The following is a 15,945-nucleotide window of genomic DNA, read 5'->3' as shown; positions in this document are numbered from 1 at the left end:
TAAATACCGCACATCAACGTCCCCTCTTATTTTTTTTGGGTGCGCAGCCCCTTTAAGGGGCTGTGCGGCCCACTCTCAGTTTTGCGCGTGCACGAAACTTCACATTGAAAACGCCGGTCCCGGGCTGTGCGGGACTGGCAGAGAGGTGTGCGGCTGCGCACCTTATAGGGAACATTGCCACGCATGGGCAGAAATTTAAAGGGACTACGCACTAAAAGAAACAGGCCGCTCAGAAAAAAGCGCAGTTCACAGGGAACATTTGCTGTTGGTAGCGGAGAAAAGAAGCCAGAGGTTATCACTGCTTTCCAGAACAATCCTGGAGTAGAGAGCAGTTTTGGCAGAGGAGAGCACGGCTGATAGTGCTTGACGTGCTCTAGCCAGATCTCTCAATGGATGGCTAAACCAGTTATATGCCAGATATGCTCGAAGGAGCAAAGGTGGGGATGAGTTCAGGGGAATGACCAAAGTGGGAGAGCGTAAGGGCTTTACTGGGGACAAAGGTATCAAAGGGTGAGGTGTAGGAGTAATTGAACAAATCGACAGCTGCAGAAGTATTGTGGCGATTGGAGGGCCAAAGGCATATTGGGAGTTTGAATTGCAGTTGCAACTGACTTGGGAGAAAGAGTTTATTCCAGGGACAGGTGCAGAACGTGGGGTTAGAAGAGGATAGGGGGATGTGGGTGGTGATCTATACAAGGAAGTGGCTCGACTGTGGAGACCAAGGGCGTAGAGTGGTCACATGAGATTGCAAAGTTGAGGGGTTGCAGTGTATAATGATAGGAAAGTTTATATGAAGAGGGAGGACAGAAGGGTAGTGAAATCAGAGGAGAGAGAACAAAATGAGTTGAGATGAAGATTGAAATCACCAAGGATGAGGAGATGCTCACTGCAGAGGCAGAGGGGAAAAGGGGCAGGATGTCTCGGTGAGAAACTCAGGATGTAGCTTAGCAGGAGGCAGTAAAGAAAGAAAGCACTTGCATCTATATAACGCCTTTCACCACCTCAGGACATCCCAAAGCACTTTACTGTCAATTAAGTAGTTTTAAAAAGTAGTCACTGTTGTAATGTAGGAAACGCAGCACCAAATTTGCCCACAGCAAGGCCCCACAAACAGCAATGAAATAATGACTAGAAAATCTATTTCAGTGATTTTGGTTGAGGGATAAATATTGACCAGGGCACCAGGAGAACTCTCCTGCTCTTCTTCGAATAGTGCCATGGGATCTTTTACATCCACTTTTAGATCTCATCGAAAGACGCCACACCTCCAACAGTGCAGTACTTCCTCAGTACTGCAATGAAATGTCAGCCTAGATTATGTGCTCCAAGTCTCTGGAGTGGGGGTTCAACCCACAACCTTCTGACTCAAAGGCAAGAGTACGACCACCGGCCAAGGCTGACACTACATTCTCTACAAGGTAAGAATAAGGATTTTAACTAGGGTTCAAGGGGTGAAACAAGGAAAGGTGGTCGGAGAAGGTACCAGTGACTGGCTGGAGGGGGTGGGGGAATACCATAATGTGATCTGGTGATAAAGTTTACACAATGCCAACACGGTAGTTTGGGCAGGGCAGATGTAGGAAAGTATAGCCAGGCAGAGGGGCTTCGGCAAGGTGTCATCATTGGTAAGGCAAGCTTCTATCAAACTCATGATGTAAATTCAAACATCCACAATAAGATCATGGCTGCTGATGAAATTGACAAATGAATGGACATTCTCGGGGGACATGCGGAGAGGGGTGGTGATTGTTGATTCACTGGCAGAGTCCAAGGGGGTGGTGGTGGGTGGGTTGAGGGGACCGGAAGGAGGTTGGAGAGATTAACCTCCATTGGGTCTGCTGGGTAGGAAGGTCAGCAAGAGAGAGGACAATAAGGCAGCTGGGCTTGCTGCTCATAAGCAGGTAGCAACAAGTGCCTCGACAGGCCCTTGAGATAATGCTGAGAAGCACAGAGGGTAACTGTGGCTAGTGCAGGGAGGATTCAAACCTGGAACGTTAGCAGGAGAGGAGTAAGGCAGAGAAGCAGTGATGGATTGGACTAGGGATTGGAGGACCAGAGATGGGAGAAACTAAAGAGAGCATGACTGGGGCAGGATGGAGAGGGGGGGGGTCCTCAAGGAGGGTCAAAAGAAAAAAGGGATAGAAGTAATGGGCTCAAGTTTAGAGCAGCAGCCAAAATGCACATGCAAATGGACAGAGGAAATTCAAGTTATATAGGCACAGTAAAGATTAGGAGAGGTGTGTCCTGGTTGTAAATAAGACAGGGAGGGGACACACCAAGAGTCCAAAGTTAAAGTCTGAGGTCCTGTGGGGGGATGAAATTGACTTAGACAGGGTGGAGTTAGCTTGGAGCATCGCCAAACCAATTTCAGGTTTGGAGACAGCTGTGGAGAGGGACTGAATCTACTTGTTGCTTGAGGGGCAGAGTGTCAGTGGGCACACTGCTGGAAGGGATTACATTTGTACAGAGTATGAATCCGAACACATGGAGTACGGTGTACAATTCTGATCACTTAGGAGAAAGGCAATTAATTGCCATTAGACATCTGAGATATGAGCAGAGATTGCAGAATTTGCAAATGTTTAACCTGGAGAGAAGGCTCAGGAGTGGTCTTGCACCAGAAATCAGAATCCCAAGGGTTATAGGCAAGATAAATCGCAATGCGTTTAACAGTCACAGATTATACACCATCAAACTCAGTAGGAGGACTAAAAAGACAATTTAGTTTCAATTACTTTACAGAGGATGGTGAATGTATGGAATGAACTGGACTGCCCAGTGGAGGTTGATTGCATCAGCAAAAATCAATGGGTAAGTATCTAGGGTTACAAGAAGTTTCGCATGATGTGATGTTCCTTAGAAACTGGAACTGGCCAGATGGGCAGCAATGTTCTTTACTGGCACCATACATTTACATGTTCCCAAGTTAAACAGAACTACTAAATTTTAAGGAGGTCTCTGATAAAGTTGAATTATAGCACAAGATTCCAATTTGGAAGCAATACATTAGTCAAAAGAAATGTGACTGGGAACCAATGTGTACAACTGAGGCTCATCCATTTCCCAAGTGTCCTGTACTCTATGTATACTCCTTCTTCATCCCCATCTTCTTCCTCATTAGAGATGTTTGCGATCTCTCCCAGATCTTATCAAATCCACTGGCTTCAATCAACTCACTCAATACAGATAGCCCAGTGGTCATGGTGGATGCAGAAAGAAAAACTACAAGAGCTGGTCTGAAAAGACCCTGCCTTTACAATCACAAGTTAGCAATGTCATTGGTTCAACATGGCTACCGATCTGGCCATCCTTTAACTAGAGCTCCTGGGTGTGAAACACCAGCTATTTTTGGTGATGATGGTTTTAAAGTCCAAGATGGAACCCAGCAAAAGGCCTTTTGTTCTCAGCAGGTGAGGGTGTAAATGGGTGCAGAAATGCAATAGATCAGATTTCATGTTTTCTCTGTCCATTGTTAAAGCCTTTAGCTGACTGTGTATAGTCAGGCACGTGTATACTTAAGGAAAGCTTTGGTGACAAAAATGTATGCTTTAACGGTGGGATTGGGAAGGTGGCCTTCTCTTTCACCAATCTGTTTCCGTTGTTTTGATTATCCAAATGTCTAATATCATATCAAAAGATCCTTTTGAATCATGAATGTTCACTGCCCATCTCACATCAAATGGATATTAAAGTTTCAATACATGGCATTTACTAGTTTTCCAGATCATTCTAAATTGTGAGATCCAGTCAGAAGGAGGTGCTCCACATTACATGCATCATCTTTCAAGTTGGGGTATGAGAAGACTAAATCGGGTAGAATGCTAATCTGGTGACAGTTATTTTAGAAGAGCTTTCGCAGTAGTCCTGAAGATTACAGATTTTACAATTATTTAGGGAAATAGAAACACTTAGCTTCAGCCTGTTAAAAGCTCTGATTTGAGTTTCGTATTTTGCCAATCCAAAAGGACAATGGTAACATGGCATAAAACTATGTTTACACCAGTATGCAAATTACTGCAAAACAAGGTAAATGATTAAGGATGAAAAGGATCTGTATTCCAATCCAAATTGGAAGCTCCATTTGTACTAGTGCCTGCTTTAAAAGGCTGCTTGTTGTGCAATAGTCCACATTGGCATCACCTTTACATAGAACAAAGATGTTGATATTTAAAGTCATTTCTTTGCTCTGGTGTCAGGCTGCAGCAGTTACTGCAAAGCCTTGAACTGAGCTGTTTTGTGACAGAGCTCAATGCCTCTCAAGATGAAGTGGGATGTGGCTTAGATTGCCTCCATGGATGGATCCTAGACCTGCAACAGGCAGTGTACAAAATTCAAGATATCTTTATATAGAGAATCAAATGAGATTATCTATGTATCAAAAATGGCATGAGTGAACTTCGCCATTCCAGTGAAATAAGCCCTTTTGCGGAGCATCAAACTTCTGTAAATTGCACATCAAGACTGAGCACAATTGTCACGGTTATTAATTGCTGATAAAAATCAACGCCATTCAATGCAAGTCTTAAACAATGGCGACAATCAAATCAGAGACAATTCAATCCAAGTGGAGAATAGACTGAATTGGGGTTGCAAAGAAATTATGGACTTTGGCAAAGTAAGTGTAAAAGCACAGTCTGAATGGACATGGATTTGTTGCTTTTTTTAAGCAATGTCCATCGACAGTGAAAAACAGAAGAAGAAAGATTTGTCTTTATACCCCTTTCACAACCTCAGGATGTCCCAAAGCACTTCACAGCTAATGAAGTTCTGAAGTGTAGTCACCGTTGTAATGTAGTGGTAGAGTATTGTGGAGAATGAATCATTTAAAAATGTGTGAAGAGCACCTGACCAAGATGGCCCCATGTGGCGTAAAGCTCAGATAATTTCCCTCGGTATTTACTCTCGTGATGCCACTCATTTGCACGTGGGGGTACAGCAAAAAAAGTATTTTGCTGTTGTGTGTGTTTAGGGTACTCACATCAGGCACACATTGAGGGTGATTTAAAACATTCAATATTTCTTTACAAAAATAAACTTTAATATTAGAATTTTACTGTTAGGCAGAACCTTTTTTTGGGTGGGGTGGTGGTGGAAAAAGGAAGAGCAAAATACACAAAGCAGGCACAGCAAATAACCCAAATAGTAGCTATATCTTGGTAAATCTAGGAAGAAATGCTCCAGCAATGTATAAATATTGTTAATTTGTCAGTCAGAATTTATTCTGGCCACAGAATAATTATGTATGGCAAGTATTGCAGTGAAAGTTACCCAACAGATGTTATTCAATGGATGTAAAAGTCAACTGAACTATATAGTACACTACAACACTCAAAAGATATTGCCATGTTACTTCACGTCTCTTAACTTTACTGGGATTATCTAATACCATGGCTTCCCAGAATCATGTTTCATTTTAAAAAAACATCCTCTCCCCCTGCACCCACCACCCCCAAAATAAACCTACACTGTACACCTATTTTCTAAAGCTTGCCATCAAATGGACAATTCTAGGTGCATCTCTGCTAATCCCTCGTTAAAATATAAAATCTAAGTTTGAAATCAGGATCTCAGGGCTCCAAGGAGATCTGCAATACGTACTGGCACTCCGTGAGCCATCAGAGTGTTAGGGTTCATGATGGTGACCAGCTGATGCAGAAGGTCAGGCTGGGATTCAAACAGCTCAGGCGCCAGTCTCTTCATAACACTTTCCAGCTGTTCTGCCACGTATGCTGGTGCTCCATACCATGTCTTAGGCTCTCCCCTAATTAGTTTTAAAAGAAAGTTAGAATCCATGAACTTGAGATTATTAAGCACTGTACTGTTTATGGAAAACTGATCAAAACTATGTAAGTAAACTCTACCAGGAGTGTATTTATTAAATTACTGACAGGTGGCAGTAGGTTTATGAAATCATTCTGCAAGATCAACTAAGTGTGTAGTTTACATCTGGTGTTCACAGCACTAGCTACATTTGTCGCCCAACACACAGGTGAGGGAACTCGGCATAACCCAAAACAGTGAGGGAACCCAGCCTATCCCAACACAGTGTGAGGGAACCCAGTCTAACTCAAGATCATACAAATTAAAAGCAAATAAACCTGCCAATACACAGTAGTCAGTATCTGTAGAGAAAAATGGCAGGGCGATGTTTCGGGCAGAGCCCTTCAGAATTGCAAACTGAAAGAAAAACCAAGCACGTTATTAAAATCACAAAAAAGGGGACGCAGGAGAAGAACAGGTACTCCACAGAGGTTAATGGACTGAATGACCTGCAAACTGCTTTTTGTTTTAAAGCAAGGCATTCAACCCACTAACTCCTCTGTGATTGGAGAATGCGTTTTCCCCCCTCCCCTTTTTCCAATTGGATTAATGAGTGTTTAGTCTTGCAGTTCTAAAGGCTTCTGCCTGAAATGTTAACCAGTCTTTTTTCTACTTTTGTGGACTGTCTTGCTGTGTATTTCCAACATTTATTTTTATTTATGATTATACCAGCTTTGGATCTGCAAACTAACCCCTACAATTTTACCCATCACATGGTTTCAGGTCAAGACAGACAGAGGATCAAAGCCACAACCAATTGGCCTCATGGCTCCTCACCTGAGAAAGGAACCCAGCCAGGTGGTTACAAAGCCAGCTCACTGGATTTAAACTTCCAGCACTAAACTGCAGTCCCGGTTGTGACCATTTACACTCCACATCCCTTAGAGGTGGAATTTTTACAAGCTGGTCTCAGAGTTGTCTAATGAGGGCATGGATGTCATAGTCTGTCCTGGAGGGCATTAGCTATTCCCATATCTCATACTGGAAAGAATGAATGTGTGTGGGAAGGGCATGAGGGGAAGAGAAAGAAAGAATGAACAGGTTTAAAGGTGAAGGACCAAATGACTGGATTTAATTATGGGTGACCTACAATAGCTGCCATAGTAAATATGCAGAATTGAGAAAAATAATTTTACTTTAATTTAGTCGGGTCTGCCAAGCTGCTACCATCACAAACCAGAGCTGATGTCACCGACAGACCACAAAACTAAATCTGCCCTTGCTTTCAATGCTAAGCCAGTGGTATCAAATGGTGCAAATGGAAGTTACAAAATTATGTTACAAGCAATCACATTCTGTGCAATCTGTAAGCAATCAATGGTTAATCACAAATTGCAATAATGAAATATTTACTACCCAATTTGACTGTCCATCAAGGTACCAGCCTACAGTTTGACCACAACTGCTAAACAGGATAAGGGGAGATTATTCAAATCTCTCGCATTGAAAGCCATCCCTCTAGTGCCCTAACTCTCCCATTGAAAGCCACCCCTCCAGTGCGCCAACTCTCCCACTGAAAGTGCCAGTGCCCTAACTCTCCCATTGAAAGACACCCCTCCAGTGCGCCAACTCTCCCACTGAAAGTGCCAGTGCCCTAACTCTCCCATTGAAAGACACCCCTCCAGTGCGCCAACTCTCCCACTGAAAGACACCCCTCTAGTGCCCTAACTCTCCCACTGAAAGCCATCCCTCCAGTCCCCTAACTCTCCCACTGAAAGACACCCCTCCAGTCCCCTAACTCTCCCACTGAAAGCCATCCCTCTAGTGCCCTAACTCTCCCACTGAAAGCCATCCCTCCAGTCCCCTAACTCTCCCACTGAAAGCCATCCCTCTAGTGCCCTAACTCTCCCACTGAAAGCCATCCCTCCAGTCCCCTAACTCTCACACTGAAAGCCATCCCTCCAGTCCCCTAACTCTCCCACTGAAAGCCACCCCTCCAGTCCCCTAACTCTCCCACTGAAAGCCATCCCTCTAGTGCCCTAACTCTCCCACTGAAAGACACCCCTCCAGTGCGCCAACTCTCCCACTGAAAGTGCCAGTGCCCTAACTCTCCCATTGAAAGCCACCCCTCCAGTCCCCTAACTCTCCCACTGAAAGACACCCCTCTAGTGCCCTAACTCTCCCACTGAAAGCCATCCCTCCAGTCCCCTAACTCTCCCACTGAAAGACACCCCTCCAGTCCCCTAACTCTCCCACTGAAAGCCATCCCTCTAGTGCCCTAACTCTCCCACTGAAAGCCATCCCTCCAGTCCCCTAACTCTCCCACTGAAAGCCATCCCTCTAGTGCCCTAACTCTCCCACTGAAAGCCATCCCTCCAGTCCCCTAACTCTCACACTGAAAGCCATCCCTCCAGTCCCCTAACTCTCCCACTGAAAGCCACCCCTCCAGTCCCCTAACTCTCCCACTGAAAGCCATCCCTCTAGTGCCCTAACTCTCCCACTGAAAGACACCCCTCCAGTGCGCCAACTCTCCCACTGAAAGACATCCCTCTAGTGCCCTAACTCTCCCATTGAAAGCCACCCCTCCAGTGCGCCAACTCTCCCACTGAAAGTGCCAGTGCCCTAACTCTCCCATTGAAAGACACCCCTCCAGTCCCCTAACTCTCCCACTGAAAGCCATCCCTCTAGTGCCCTAACTCTCCCACTGAAAGACACCCCTCCAGTGCGCCAACTCTCCCACTGAAAGACATCCCTCTAGTGCCCTAACTCTCCCATTGAAAGCCACCCCTCCAGTGCGCCAACTCTCCCACTGAAAGTGCCAGTGCCCTAACTCTCCCACTGAAAGACACCCCTCTAGTGCCCTAACTCTCCCATTGAAAGCCACCCCTCCAGTGCGCCAACTCTCCCACTGAAAGTGCCAGTGCCCTAACTCTCCTAGTCCATCAGTTGCACTTTGTATCTCAAAACATTTTGCACCCAGCAGGTAACCGAGTCACTGTCTGCACTTGTGAAGTTCAATTCGTTTATATCCTATATTATTATTACACATGCAAAACCAGTTGGAAACATTTTGCAATTATTTTAGTGTTTTTTTTTTAAGGGGTATGTATATCCTTCCTTGAAAGCAAGCATGCTTTTATTATTTGTTCCTTTGGTTCACGCAACTCTTACAGCTGAAAGGGTGAGGCAGGCAAACTTCCCACAGATTCCTTCTCAAATGGCTTAAACAAACCATGTTCTGACTGGCCAAATTTGGGAGATTCTGCATTTTGATGGCAAACAATCGTACTGCAGTATTCTCATGAAGCCTGTAGAACAAAATCTTTACTCTTAGCTTTCATAGGAGCATTAATGTCCAACGGCCATACTGCCCAAACACCCAGCTGCATTTTAAACATCCCGAAGGATTTGTCTACCTCACCAATGAAGTTCTCCCCAATATTTATCACCAATTTAAATTCATGTCCTTTAGTCCCATTTTCCTGCACTTGTATTAACACTCTAGGCTTGCTTAAATGTATACCAATTAAACTTTTACATTGCCATGAGAATTTACTCAGCTTCTCTATATCGTAGATTTCAATATTTCCTCAACTTATTAAAAATTCTTAGGATGTGGCCAACACTGGTAATGTATTTATTGCTCATCCCTAGTTGCCCTGATGGCAATAAGAGCCAACTACAGTGTGGGACTGGAGTCACATGTAGGGTAGACTGGGTAGGGCTTGTAGATTAGTTTCCTTGAAGGACATTAGTGAACAGTTGTTTTTCTTTTGAACAATAATCTGCAGTTTTGATGGTCACTGTCTGGTGCCAGCCCACAAATGACCAGATTTTTGAACGGTGGGACTTGAACTCATGATCTTTGGGTTGCTGGTACAGCACAGAGTCACGAGGCTACTTCTCCTACACAAGATCTGTTACCCTTCTCTATTGTCTCCATTGCATGCATGTGCATTTATTTTATAGCTCAACTAACCACAGGGGAACACAGTACTCCAGGTGAGGTCTAGCTGACTCATGGTAAAACCTCAGCTTGACCACTGTACTCTACTGTTCTAGCTGTGCAGTTCACCAGTCTATTAGTTTTTCAAAAATAATTTGCCTTGCCACATGTTCAGACATGGTCTGCACAAAGAGTCATTCCCATGTCTCCTAAGTGTCCCTGTGCTGGATCGTTGTATGCTTATGCATATTTTTTCAAGCAATGTTAAATACGTACTCAGTATTAACTGACATTTGCCCGAGCTAAATCCTGCAGATCTGTAGTCGAATCCCTCTGTCTCCACCAGTCTTCGTATTTTAGTGTTGACAACAAATTTTTCAGGTCTCCACTTAGTGTCTAGATCCAAAAACGTCTAGATCTGAAACAGGGTTCCAAGGGCGAACCTCTGTGGGACTCCACTCAACACCAGCCCCAGTCTGACATTACACCAAGAATATTTGGCTTCCAATTTTTAAAACCAATTTCTTTTTCAGTCCCATGTTCTATCCAAAATTCCTTTGATTTTTAGTCTTTCACATGGAACTTTGCCAAAAGCTTTCTCAAAGTCCAAATAAATTGTAAAGGATGCCCCTCGGCAACATCATCCGAAAACACATCAGGTTTCACATGAATGCGGACAACACACAGCTCTACCTCAACACCACCTCTCTTGACCCCTCCACTACTTCCATGTTCTCAGGCTGCCTGTCGGATGACCAAAAATTTTCTCCAATTAAATATTGGGAAAACCAAAGCCATTGTCTCAGATCCCCGCCACAAACTCTGTTCCCTGGGCACTGTCATCATCCTATTTGACTTTTAATCTCTCCTGCATTCCATCCTATCCTGCCTCTGCACTTGCTTAAAACTTGTTATACCACTAACTTTTTTTTTCTTTCCCCCCAGTTCTGACGAAAGGTCATTGGGCAGAAGCATGGCAGATGCAGTATAATGTGGATAAATGCGAGGTTATCCACTTTGGTGGCAAAAACAGGAAGGCAGATTATCTGAATGGCAATAGATTGGGAGAAGGGGAAGTGCAACGAGACCTGGGTGCCCTTGTGCACCAGTCGCTGAAGGTAAGCATGCAGGTGCAGCAGGCGGTTAAGGCGGCAAATGGTATGTGGCCTTCATAGCGAGAGGATTCGAGTACAGGAACAAGGATGTCTTGCTGCAGTTGTACAGGGCCTTGGTGAGACCACATCTTGAGTATTGTGTGCAGTTTTCGTCGCCTTATCTGAGGAAGGATGTTCTTGCTATGGAGGGAGTGCAGCGAAGATTCACCAGACTGATACCTGGGATGGCAGAAATGACGTACGAGGAGAGATTGGGTCGATTGGGCTTATACTCGCTGGAGTTTAGAAGAATGAGAGGGGATCTCATTGAAACTTATAAAATTCAAACAGACAGACTAGATGCAGAAAGGATCTTCCCAATGGCTGGGGAGTCCAGAACCAGGGGTCACAGTCTAAGGATAAGGGGTAAGCCATTTAGGACAGAGATGAGGAGGAATTTCTTCACCCAGCGAGTGGTGAACCTGTGGAATTCTCTGCCACAGAAGACAGTGGAGGCCAATTCATTAAATATATTCAAGGAGGAGTTAGATATATTTCTTAAGGCTAAAGGGATCAAGGGATATGGGGAGAAGGCAGGGACAGGGTACTGAGTTTGGATGATCAGCCACGATCGCATTGAATGGCAGAGTGGGCTCGAGGGGCCGAATGGCCGACTCCTGCTCCTATCTTCTATGTTTCTCTCTCCACAGATGCTGCCTGACCTGCTGAGGATTTCCAGCATTTTCTGTTTTTATTTCAGATTTCCAGCAACCGCAGTATTTTGCTTTTCCATTATTTTGTGTTGTCAGATTTGGTATGATTTTTAAAAAATCCCTTTAATTTATTACAATACCAACTTACAGAAATATGTATTTGTGAGCACCATTTACACACCTAAGCATTTCAGCTGAATGCCACCTTAAAAAAAATACTATGGGTCTGTTGATGACATCATACGATTACCCAGCATGCCCAGGCACATCTGACAACTATTTCCTGAACTTTGCAATATAGTATATGTACTATAAAATAGTTGGAATGTTTATTATAAAATTATAGTTTTGGCTAAGGCTAAAAATAATCTTAAACTATCTAAATAAAAGATTCTCCTCATGCTCCACCGAATCTCTTGGGAAGGAAGGTCTTGGCCCTGCCAACATGTAACCCCATCAATGTATCTGCAAGCACTGAGCAATCTGCAAGGTAAGATGCATTGTTACTCTGCATTCCACCTGATAGTCAGTTCATTTTTGAAAATTGGATAAAAACCTTCTGTTCTAGAGTTCCTCAAGTGTAACCAAGACTTGACTGCGCAGCACTCAAGGTGCATAGATCCAAGTTCTTCAAGTCTATGGCAACTACGCATATTTCTCCTTAGAAAACAAGTTGAGCTGTAATGACCAAAGTCTTGATTATTGATGTTAGTGACTGTCTCTCACCAGTGCAGATAATTGATTGAGTAGCTCCAGTGATCCTCAATGTGCCAGCAGAAGGAGGAGAAGCACATTCCCACGTAGAGCCACGGCAACTTCATCCCACAGATATCTGCACTGACATGCGTCAGGACCGAAGGTTCCAGCACAGGCATATTGTTTAAATTCCATCCGGAATCAAAGTACACCTGCAAGTAAAGGACACAAAAATGCATCACACTTCAGAACTGCAGTGGTAACATTTAAATTCAAAACACTACTTTCTGGAACTGGACAGACTTCAAATTACAGCAATGTCTGTTCTACAGGATGCACCATTGTATCAGCATCACTAGTTCTTAGCTCTGAATGTAGACTCAACCTCTTCAACATCCAACTACTAGATAATTTCACTGTAACCTTAACAATTAACTCGATCAAAGACAAATTACAGAAGAGGGTGTCATGTGGCCCATCTAACTCATCCTTCCATTGGAACCCATTAATCCCATCACAGCATTAAACTGCCTTTTCAACAACCTAGGTTTTTGCCTCCACCACTTTACCTGGACGACCATTCTAGGAATCACTTATTCTGAAGAAGTGCTTCCTGATCATTTCTGAACTTGTCTTTTATTAGTTTGTACCCATGTCATCTCATCTTGTAGTTGTGGTTTAACTTGAAACAGTACTCGGGATTAAACTTTCCTATTCCATATACGCCTAGAAGATCCCCTCTAATTTACTTCTTTGCTAGAAGAAAGATTGAGTTAGGAAAATTCTATCATTTGACACCAGAGTTTAGTCTCCTCTCTGCACTACTTCCAGGGCTTGGATACAACTCGCAATTCCATCATCAGAACTGAACACAGAATACATGTGGTTTGGTACTGAACCAAACACTCAAGGTTTTGTTCCCTGGTCTGTGTGGATGATTCAAATGTTTTCCAGTCTGCTCGATAGGGAGACAGCACTTTAATCTGGTAAATGTTAAACATACAGGTTCCCCTCCCACACAATACTGTAATACAAAAGTAATGCAAAAGCTGTTCACAGTATCTACCATAATTCATTCATCACTTTCTAAAGTTGGTTTCGGGTGGGGTAGAGTGTGTATATATTGAGAGACACAAGGGGGTAGATTTCCCCAAACCCGTCGGGAAGGCGGCGAGACTTCCCCTTTCGGGTTTTTGACCCGCCTACTTCGCCGTCCGGCCAATCCGCGCGATTTTCCCTTGATTGACCATGTTGAGCCCGCCCATCTTAAACACCTCATTAAATCACTCCTTAATCTTGTATACGCAAGGAAATACAAGCCTAGGGAGATGGCAGCTATGCTCATCTATCCTCTTCTCTAGCATTCAGCTGCTGGAGCAAGGTTGTGATGCGGTCTGGAGAAGAGTGGTTCTAGCAAAACCCAAGTTGAGCGGTGAGCAGGCTCTTGGCGAATAGGTGGTGCTTGATGGCACTGTTCAAGACTCCTTCCATCATTTTACTCGATTGACAGGAGGCTGATTTAGTTAGGTTACATTTGTCCCGTTTTCTGTGGCTAGGGTATAGCTGGACAATCTTCTACATAGTCAGGTAGATGCCAATATCTTAGCTGTACTGGAACAGCTTGGCAAGGGGAGCAGCTAGCCTTCAGGCATTAACCCCATAGCTGGGCCCTTCGTCGTAGCACTGTCCAATGCATTCAGCCGCTTCTTAATGTAACAGGGAGTGAGCCAAATTGGCTAGAAACTAGCATCTATGGTGGTGGGAAGAGGGCAAGTATCATTATTCACTAAGCATGTTTGGCCGAAGACACATGCAAACATTGCCGCCTTCGCCCTTATCCTTCTAGGTAGTAGAAGTTGCAGATTTGGGAGGTGCTGGCGAAGAAGCCTTGGTGAGTTGCTGCAGTGCATCTGTTTTAAAGTGGTGGAGGATGGGGTGCCAATCAAGCAGGCTGCTTTATCCTGGATGGTGGCGAGCTTCTCGAGCGTTGTTGGCGCTGCACTCAGCCAGGCAAGTGGAGAGTATTCCATCACACTCCTGACTTGTGCCTTGTAGATGGTGGAAAGGCTTTGGGGGAGTCAGAAGGCGAGACACTTGCCACAGAATACCCAGCCTCTGACCTGCTCTTGTAGCCACATTATGTGTGGCTGGTCGGTAAGTTTATGGCCAATGGTGACCCCCAGGATGTTGTTGGTGGGGGATTCGGTGTTGGTAGTTTGTTGAATGTCAAGGGATGGCGGTTAGCCTCGCTCTCTCTTGTTGGAGATAGATAATACTTGGCACTTGTGTAGCGTGAATGTTACTTGCCACTTATCAGCCCAAGTCTCAATGTTGACAGTGGGGAACTAGATGATGGCAATGCCATTGCGTGTCATGGGGAGGTGGCTCGACTCACTTGTGTGGTGCAAAATGTTACTTGCCACTTGTCAGGTACCAACCTGGTAAAGCTACAACACAGGACTACACGCATGCTAAACAGCTGAAGCAGCAAAGATGTGATCTGTTGGTTGTGGAATCGCTTAGCTCTATCTAGAACATGCTGCTTCCACTGTTTAGCATGCATGTAATCCTGTGTTGTAGCTTTACCAGGTTGGTACCTCATTTTTAGGTACGCCTGTTGCTGCTCCTGGCATGCTCTTCTACACACCTCATTGAACCTGGGTTGGTCCCCTGGCTTGATGGGGATGGTAGAGTGAAGGATATGCCGGTCCATGAAGTTACAGATTGTGGTGGAATTCTGCTGCTGCTAATGGCCCACAGTGCTTCATGGATGCCCAGTTCTGAGCTGCTAGATCGGTTATGAATCTATCCCATTTTGCACAGTGGTAATGCTGCATAACACAATGGAGGGTGTCCTCAATGTGAAGACGTGTTCATGAAACTTCTGTCTCCTGATAGTTGCCTGTTTGTCCACCATCATTCTCAACTGGATGTGGTAGGGCTACAGAACTTTGTTCTGATTTGTTAGTTGTGGGATTGCTTAGCTCTGTCTAGTCTGCTGCTATTGGTAGCCAAGTAGTAGCTTCAACAGGTTGGTACCTCATTTTAACGTATCCCTGGTGCTATTCCGAACACATCCTTCTACACTCCATATTGTACCAGGTTTGGTTTCCTGGCTTCATGGTGGTCAAGGAGGGGGGGATGTGTTAGGCCACAATGCTACAGATTGTTCGGAAAAATAATTCTGCTGCTGGTGGCCCATAGTGCTTCATGGATGCCCAGTCTTTGGCTGCTTGATCTGTCCTTAGTCTGTCCATTTCAGCATGATAGTGGTCACACATCATATTATCTTCACTATGGAGATGAACATTTGTCTTCAAAAAAAACTATGCAGTGGTCACTCCTACTGATGTTATCGTGGACAGATGTGTCTGCAACAGTTCGGGTTAGTGAGGACCAGGCCAAGTTGGTTGATTCCTTTACCACCTGACGCAGACCCAATATGGTAGCTGTGTCCTTCGGGGCTTGGCCAGTGATGGTATTACCAAGCCACTCTTGGCGGTGGAAACTGAAGTCCACCCAGAACACATTCTGTGTCCTTGCTTTCCTCAGGGATTCCTCCAGGCGATGTTTTACATCCTGGAACAGGATATACACAGGGATGGCGATGAAGGGGCCTGGGATATTTGGCAGATATTCATACTCAATGATATCTCGGTCAAGCTTTTGCTCAACTAATCTGTGGGACAGCTCTCCGAACTTGTGGAGCAAACTCCAGATGTTAATAGGAATGACT

General features: G+C 44.6%; 1 protein-coding gene across 2 annotated transcripts in view; it reads right to left on the bottom strand.

The window, feature by feature from the left end:
• The window catches only part of LOC147105378 (lysine-specific demethylase 5B-like), a 169,953-nt gene that overhangs the window by 100,000 nt on the left and 54,008 nt on the right, over positions 1 to 15,945 (bottom strand). For both annotated transcript variants that reach the window (XM_086011674.1, XM_086011675.1), the window contains 2 exons: positions 12,240 to 12,421; positions 5,599 to 5,761 (listed from right to left, as the gene is read on the bottom strand). In XM_086011674.1, the coding sequence (XP_085867800.1) occupies positions 5,599 to 5,761; positions 12,240 to 12,421 (345 nt within the window). The remainder of the gene's footprint in view (positions 1 to 5,598; positions 5,762 to 12,239; positions 12,422 to 15,945) is intronic.

The sequence above is a fragment of the Somniosus microcephalus genome, chromosome 18 (genome assembly GCF_052327205.1).
Source record: "Somniosus microcephalus isolate GS21.2 chromosome 18, FLI_Smic_1.0, whole genome shotgun sequence".
NCBI classification, from domain to species: Eukaryota; Metazoa; Chordata; class Chondrichthyes; order Squaliformes; family Somniosidae; genus Somniosus; species Somniosus microcephalus.
Note: the sequence above shows the minus strand (reverse complement) of the source record. Positions and strands in the feature narration are given on the sequence as shown.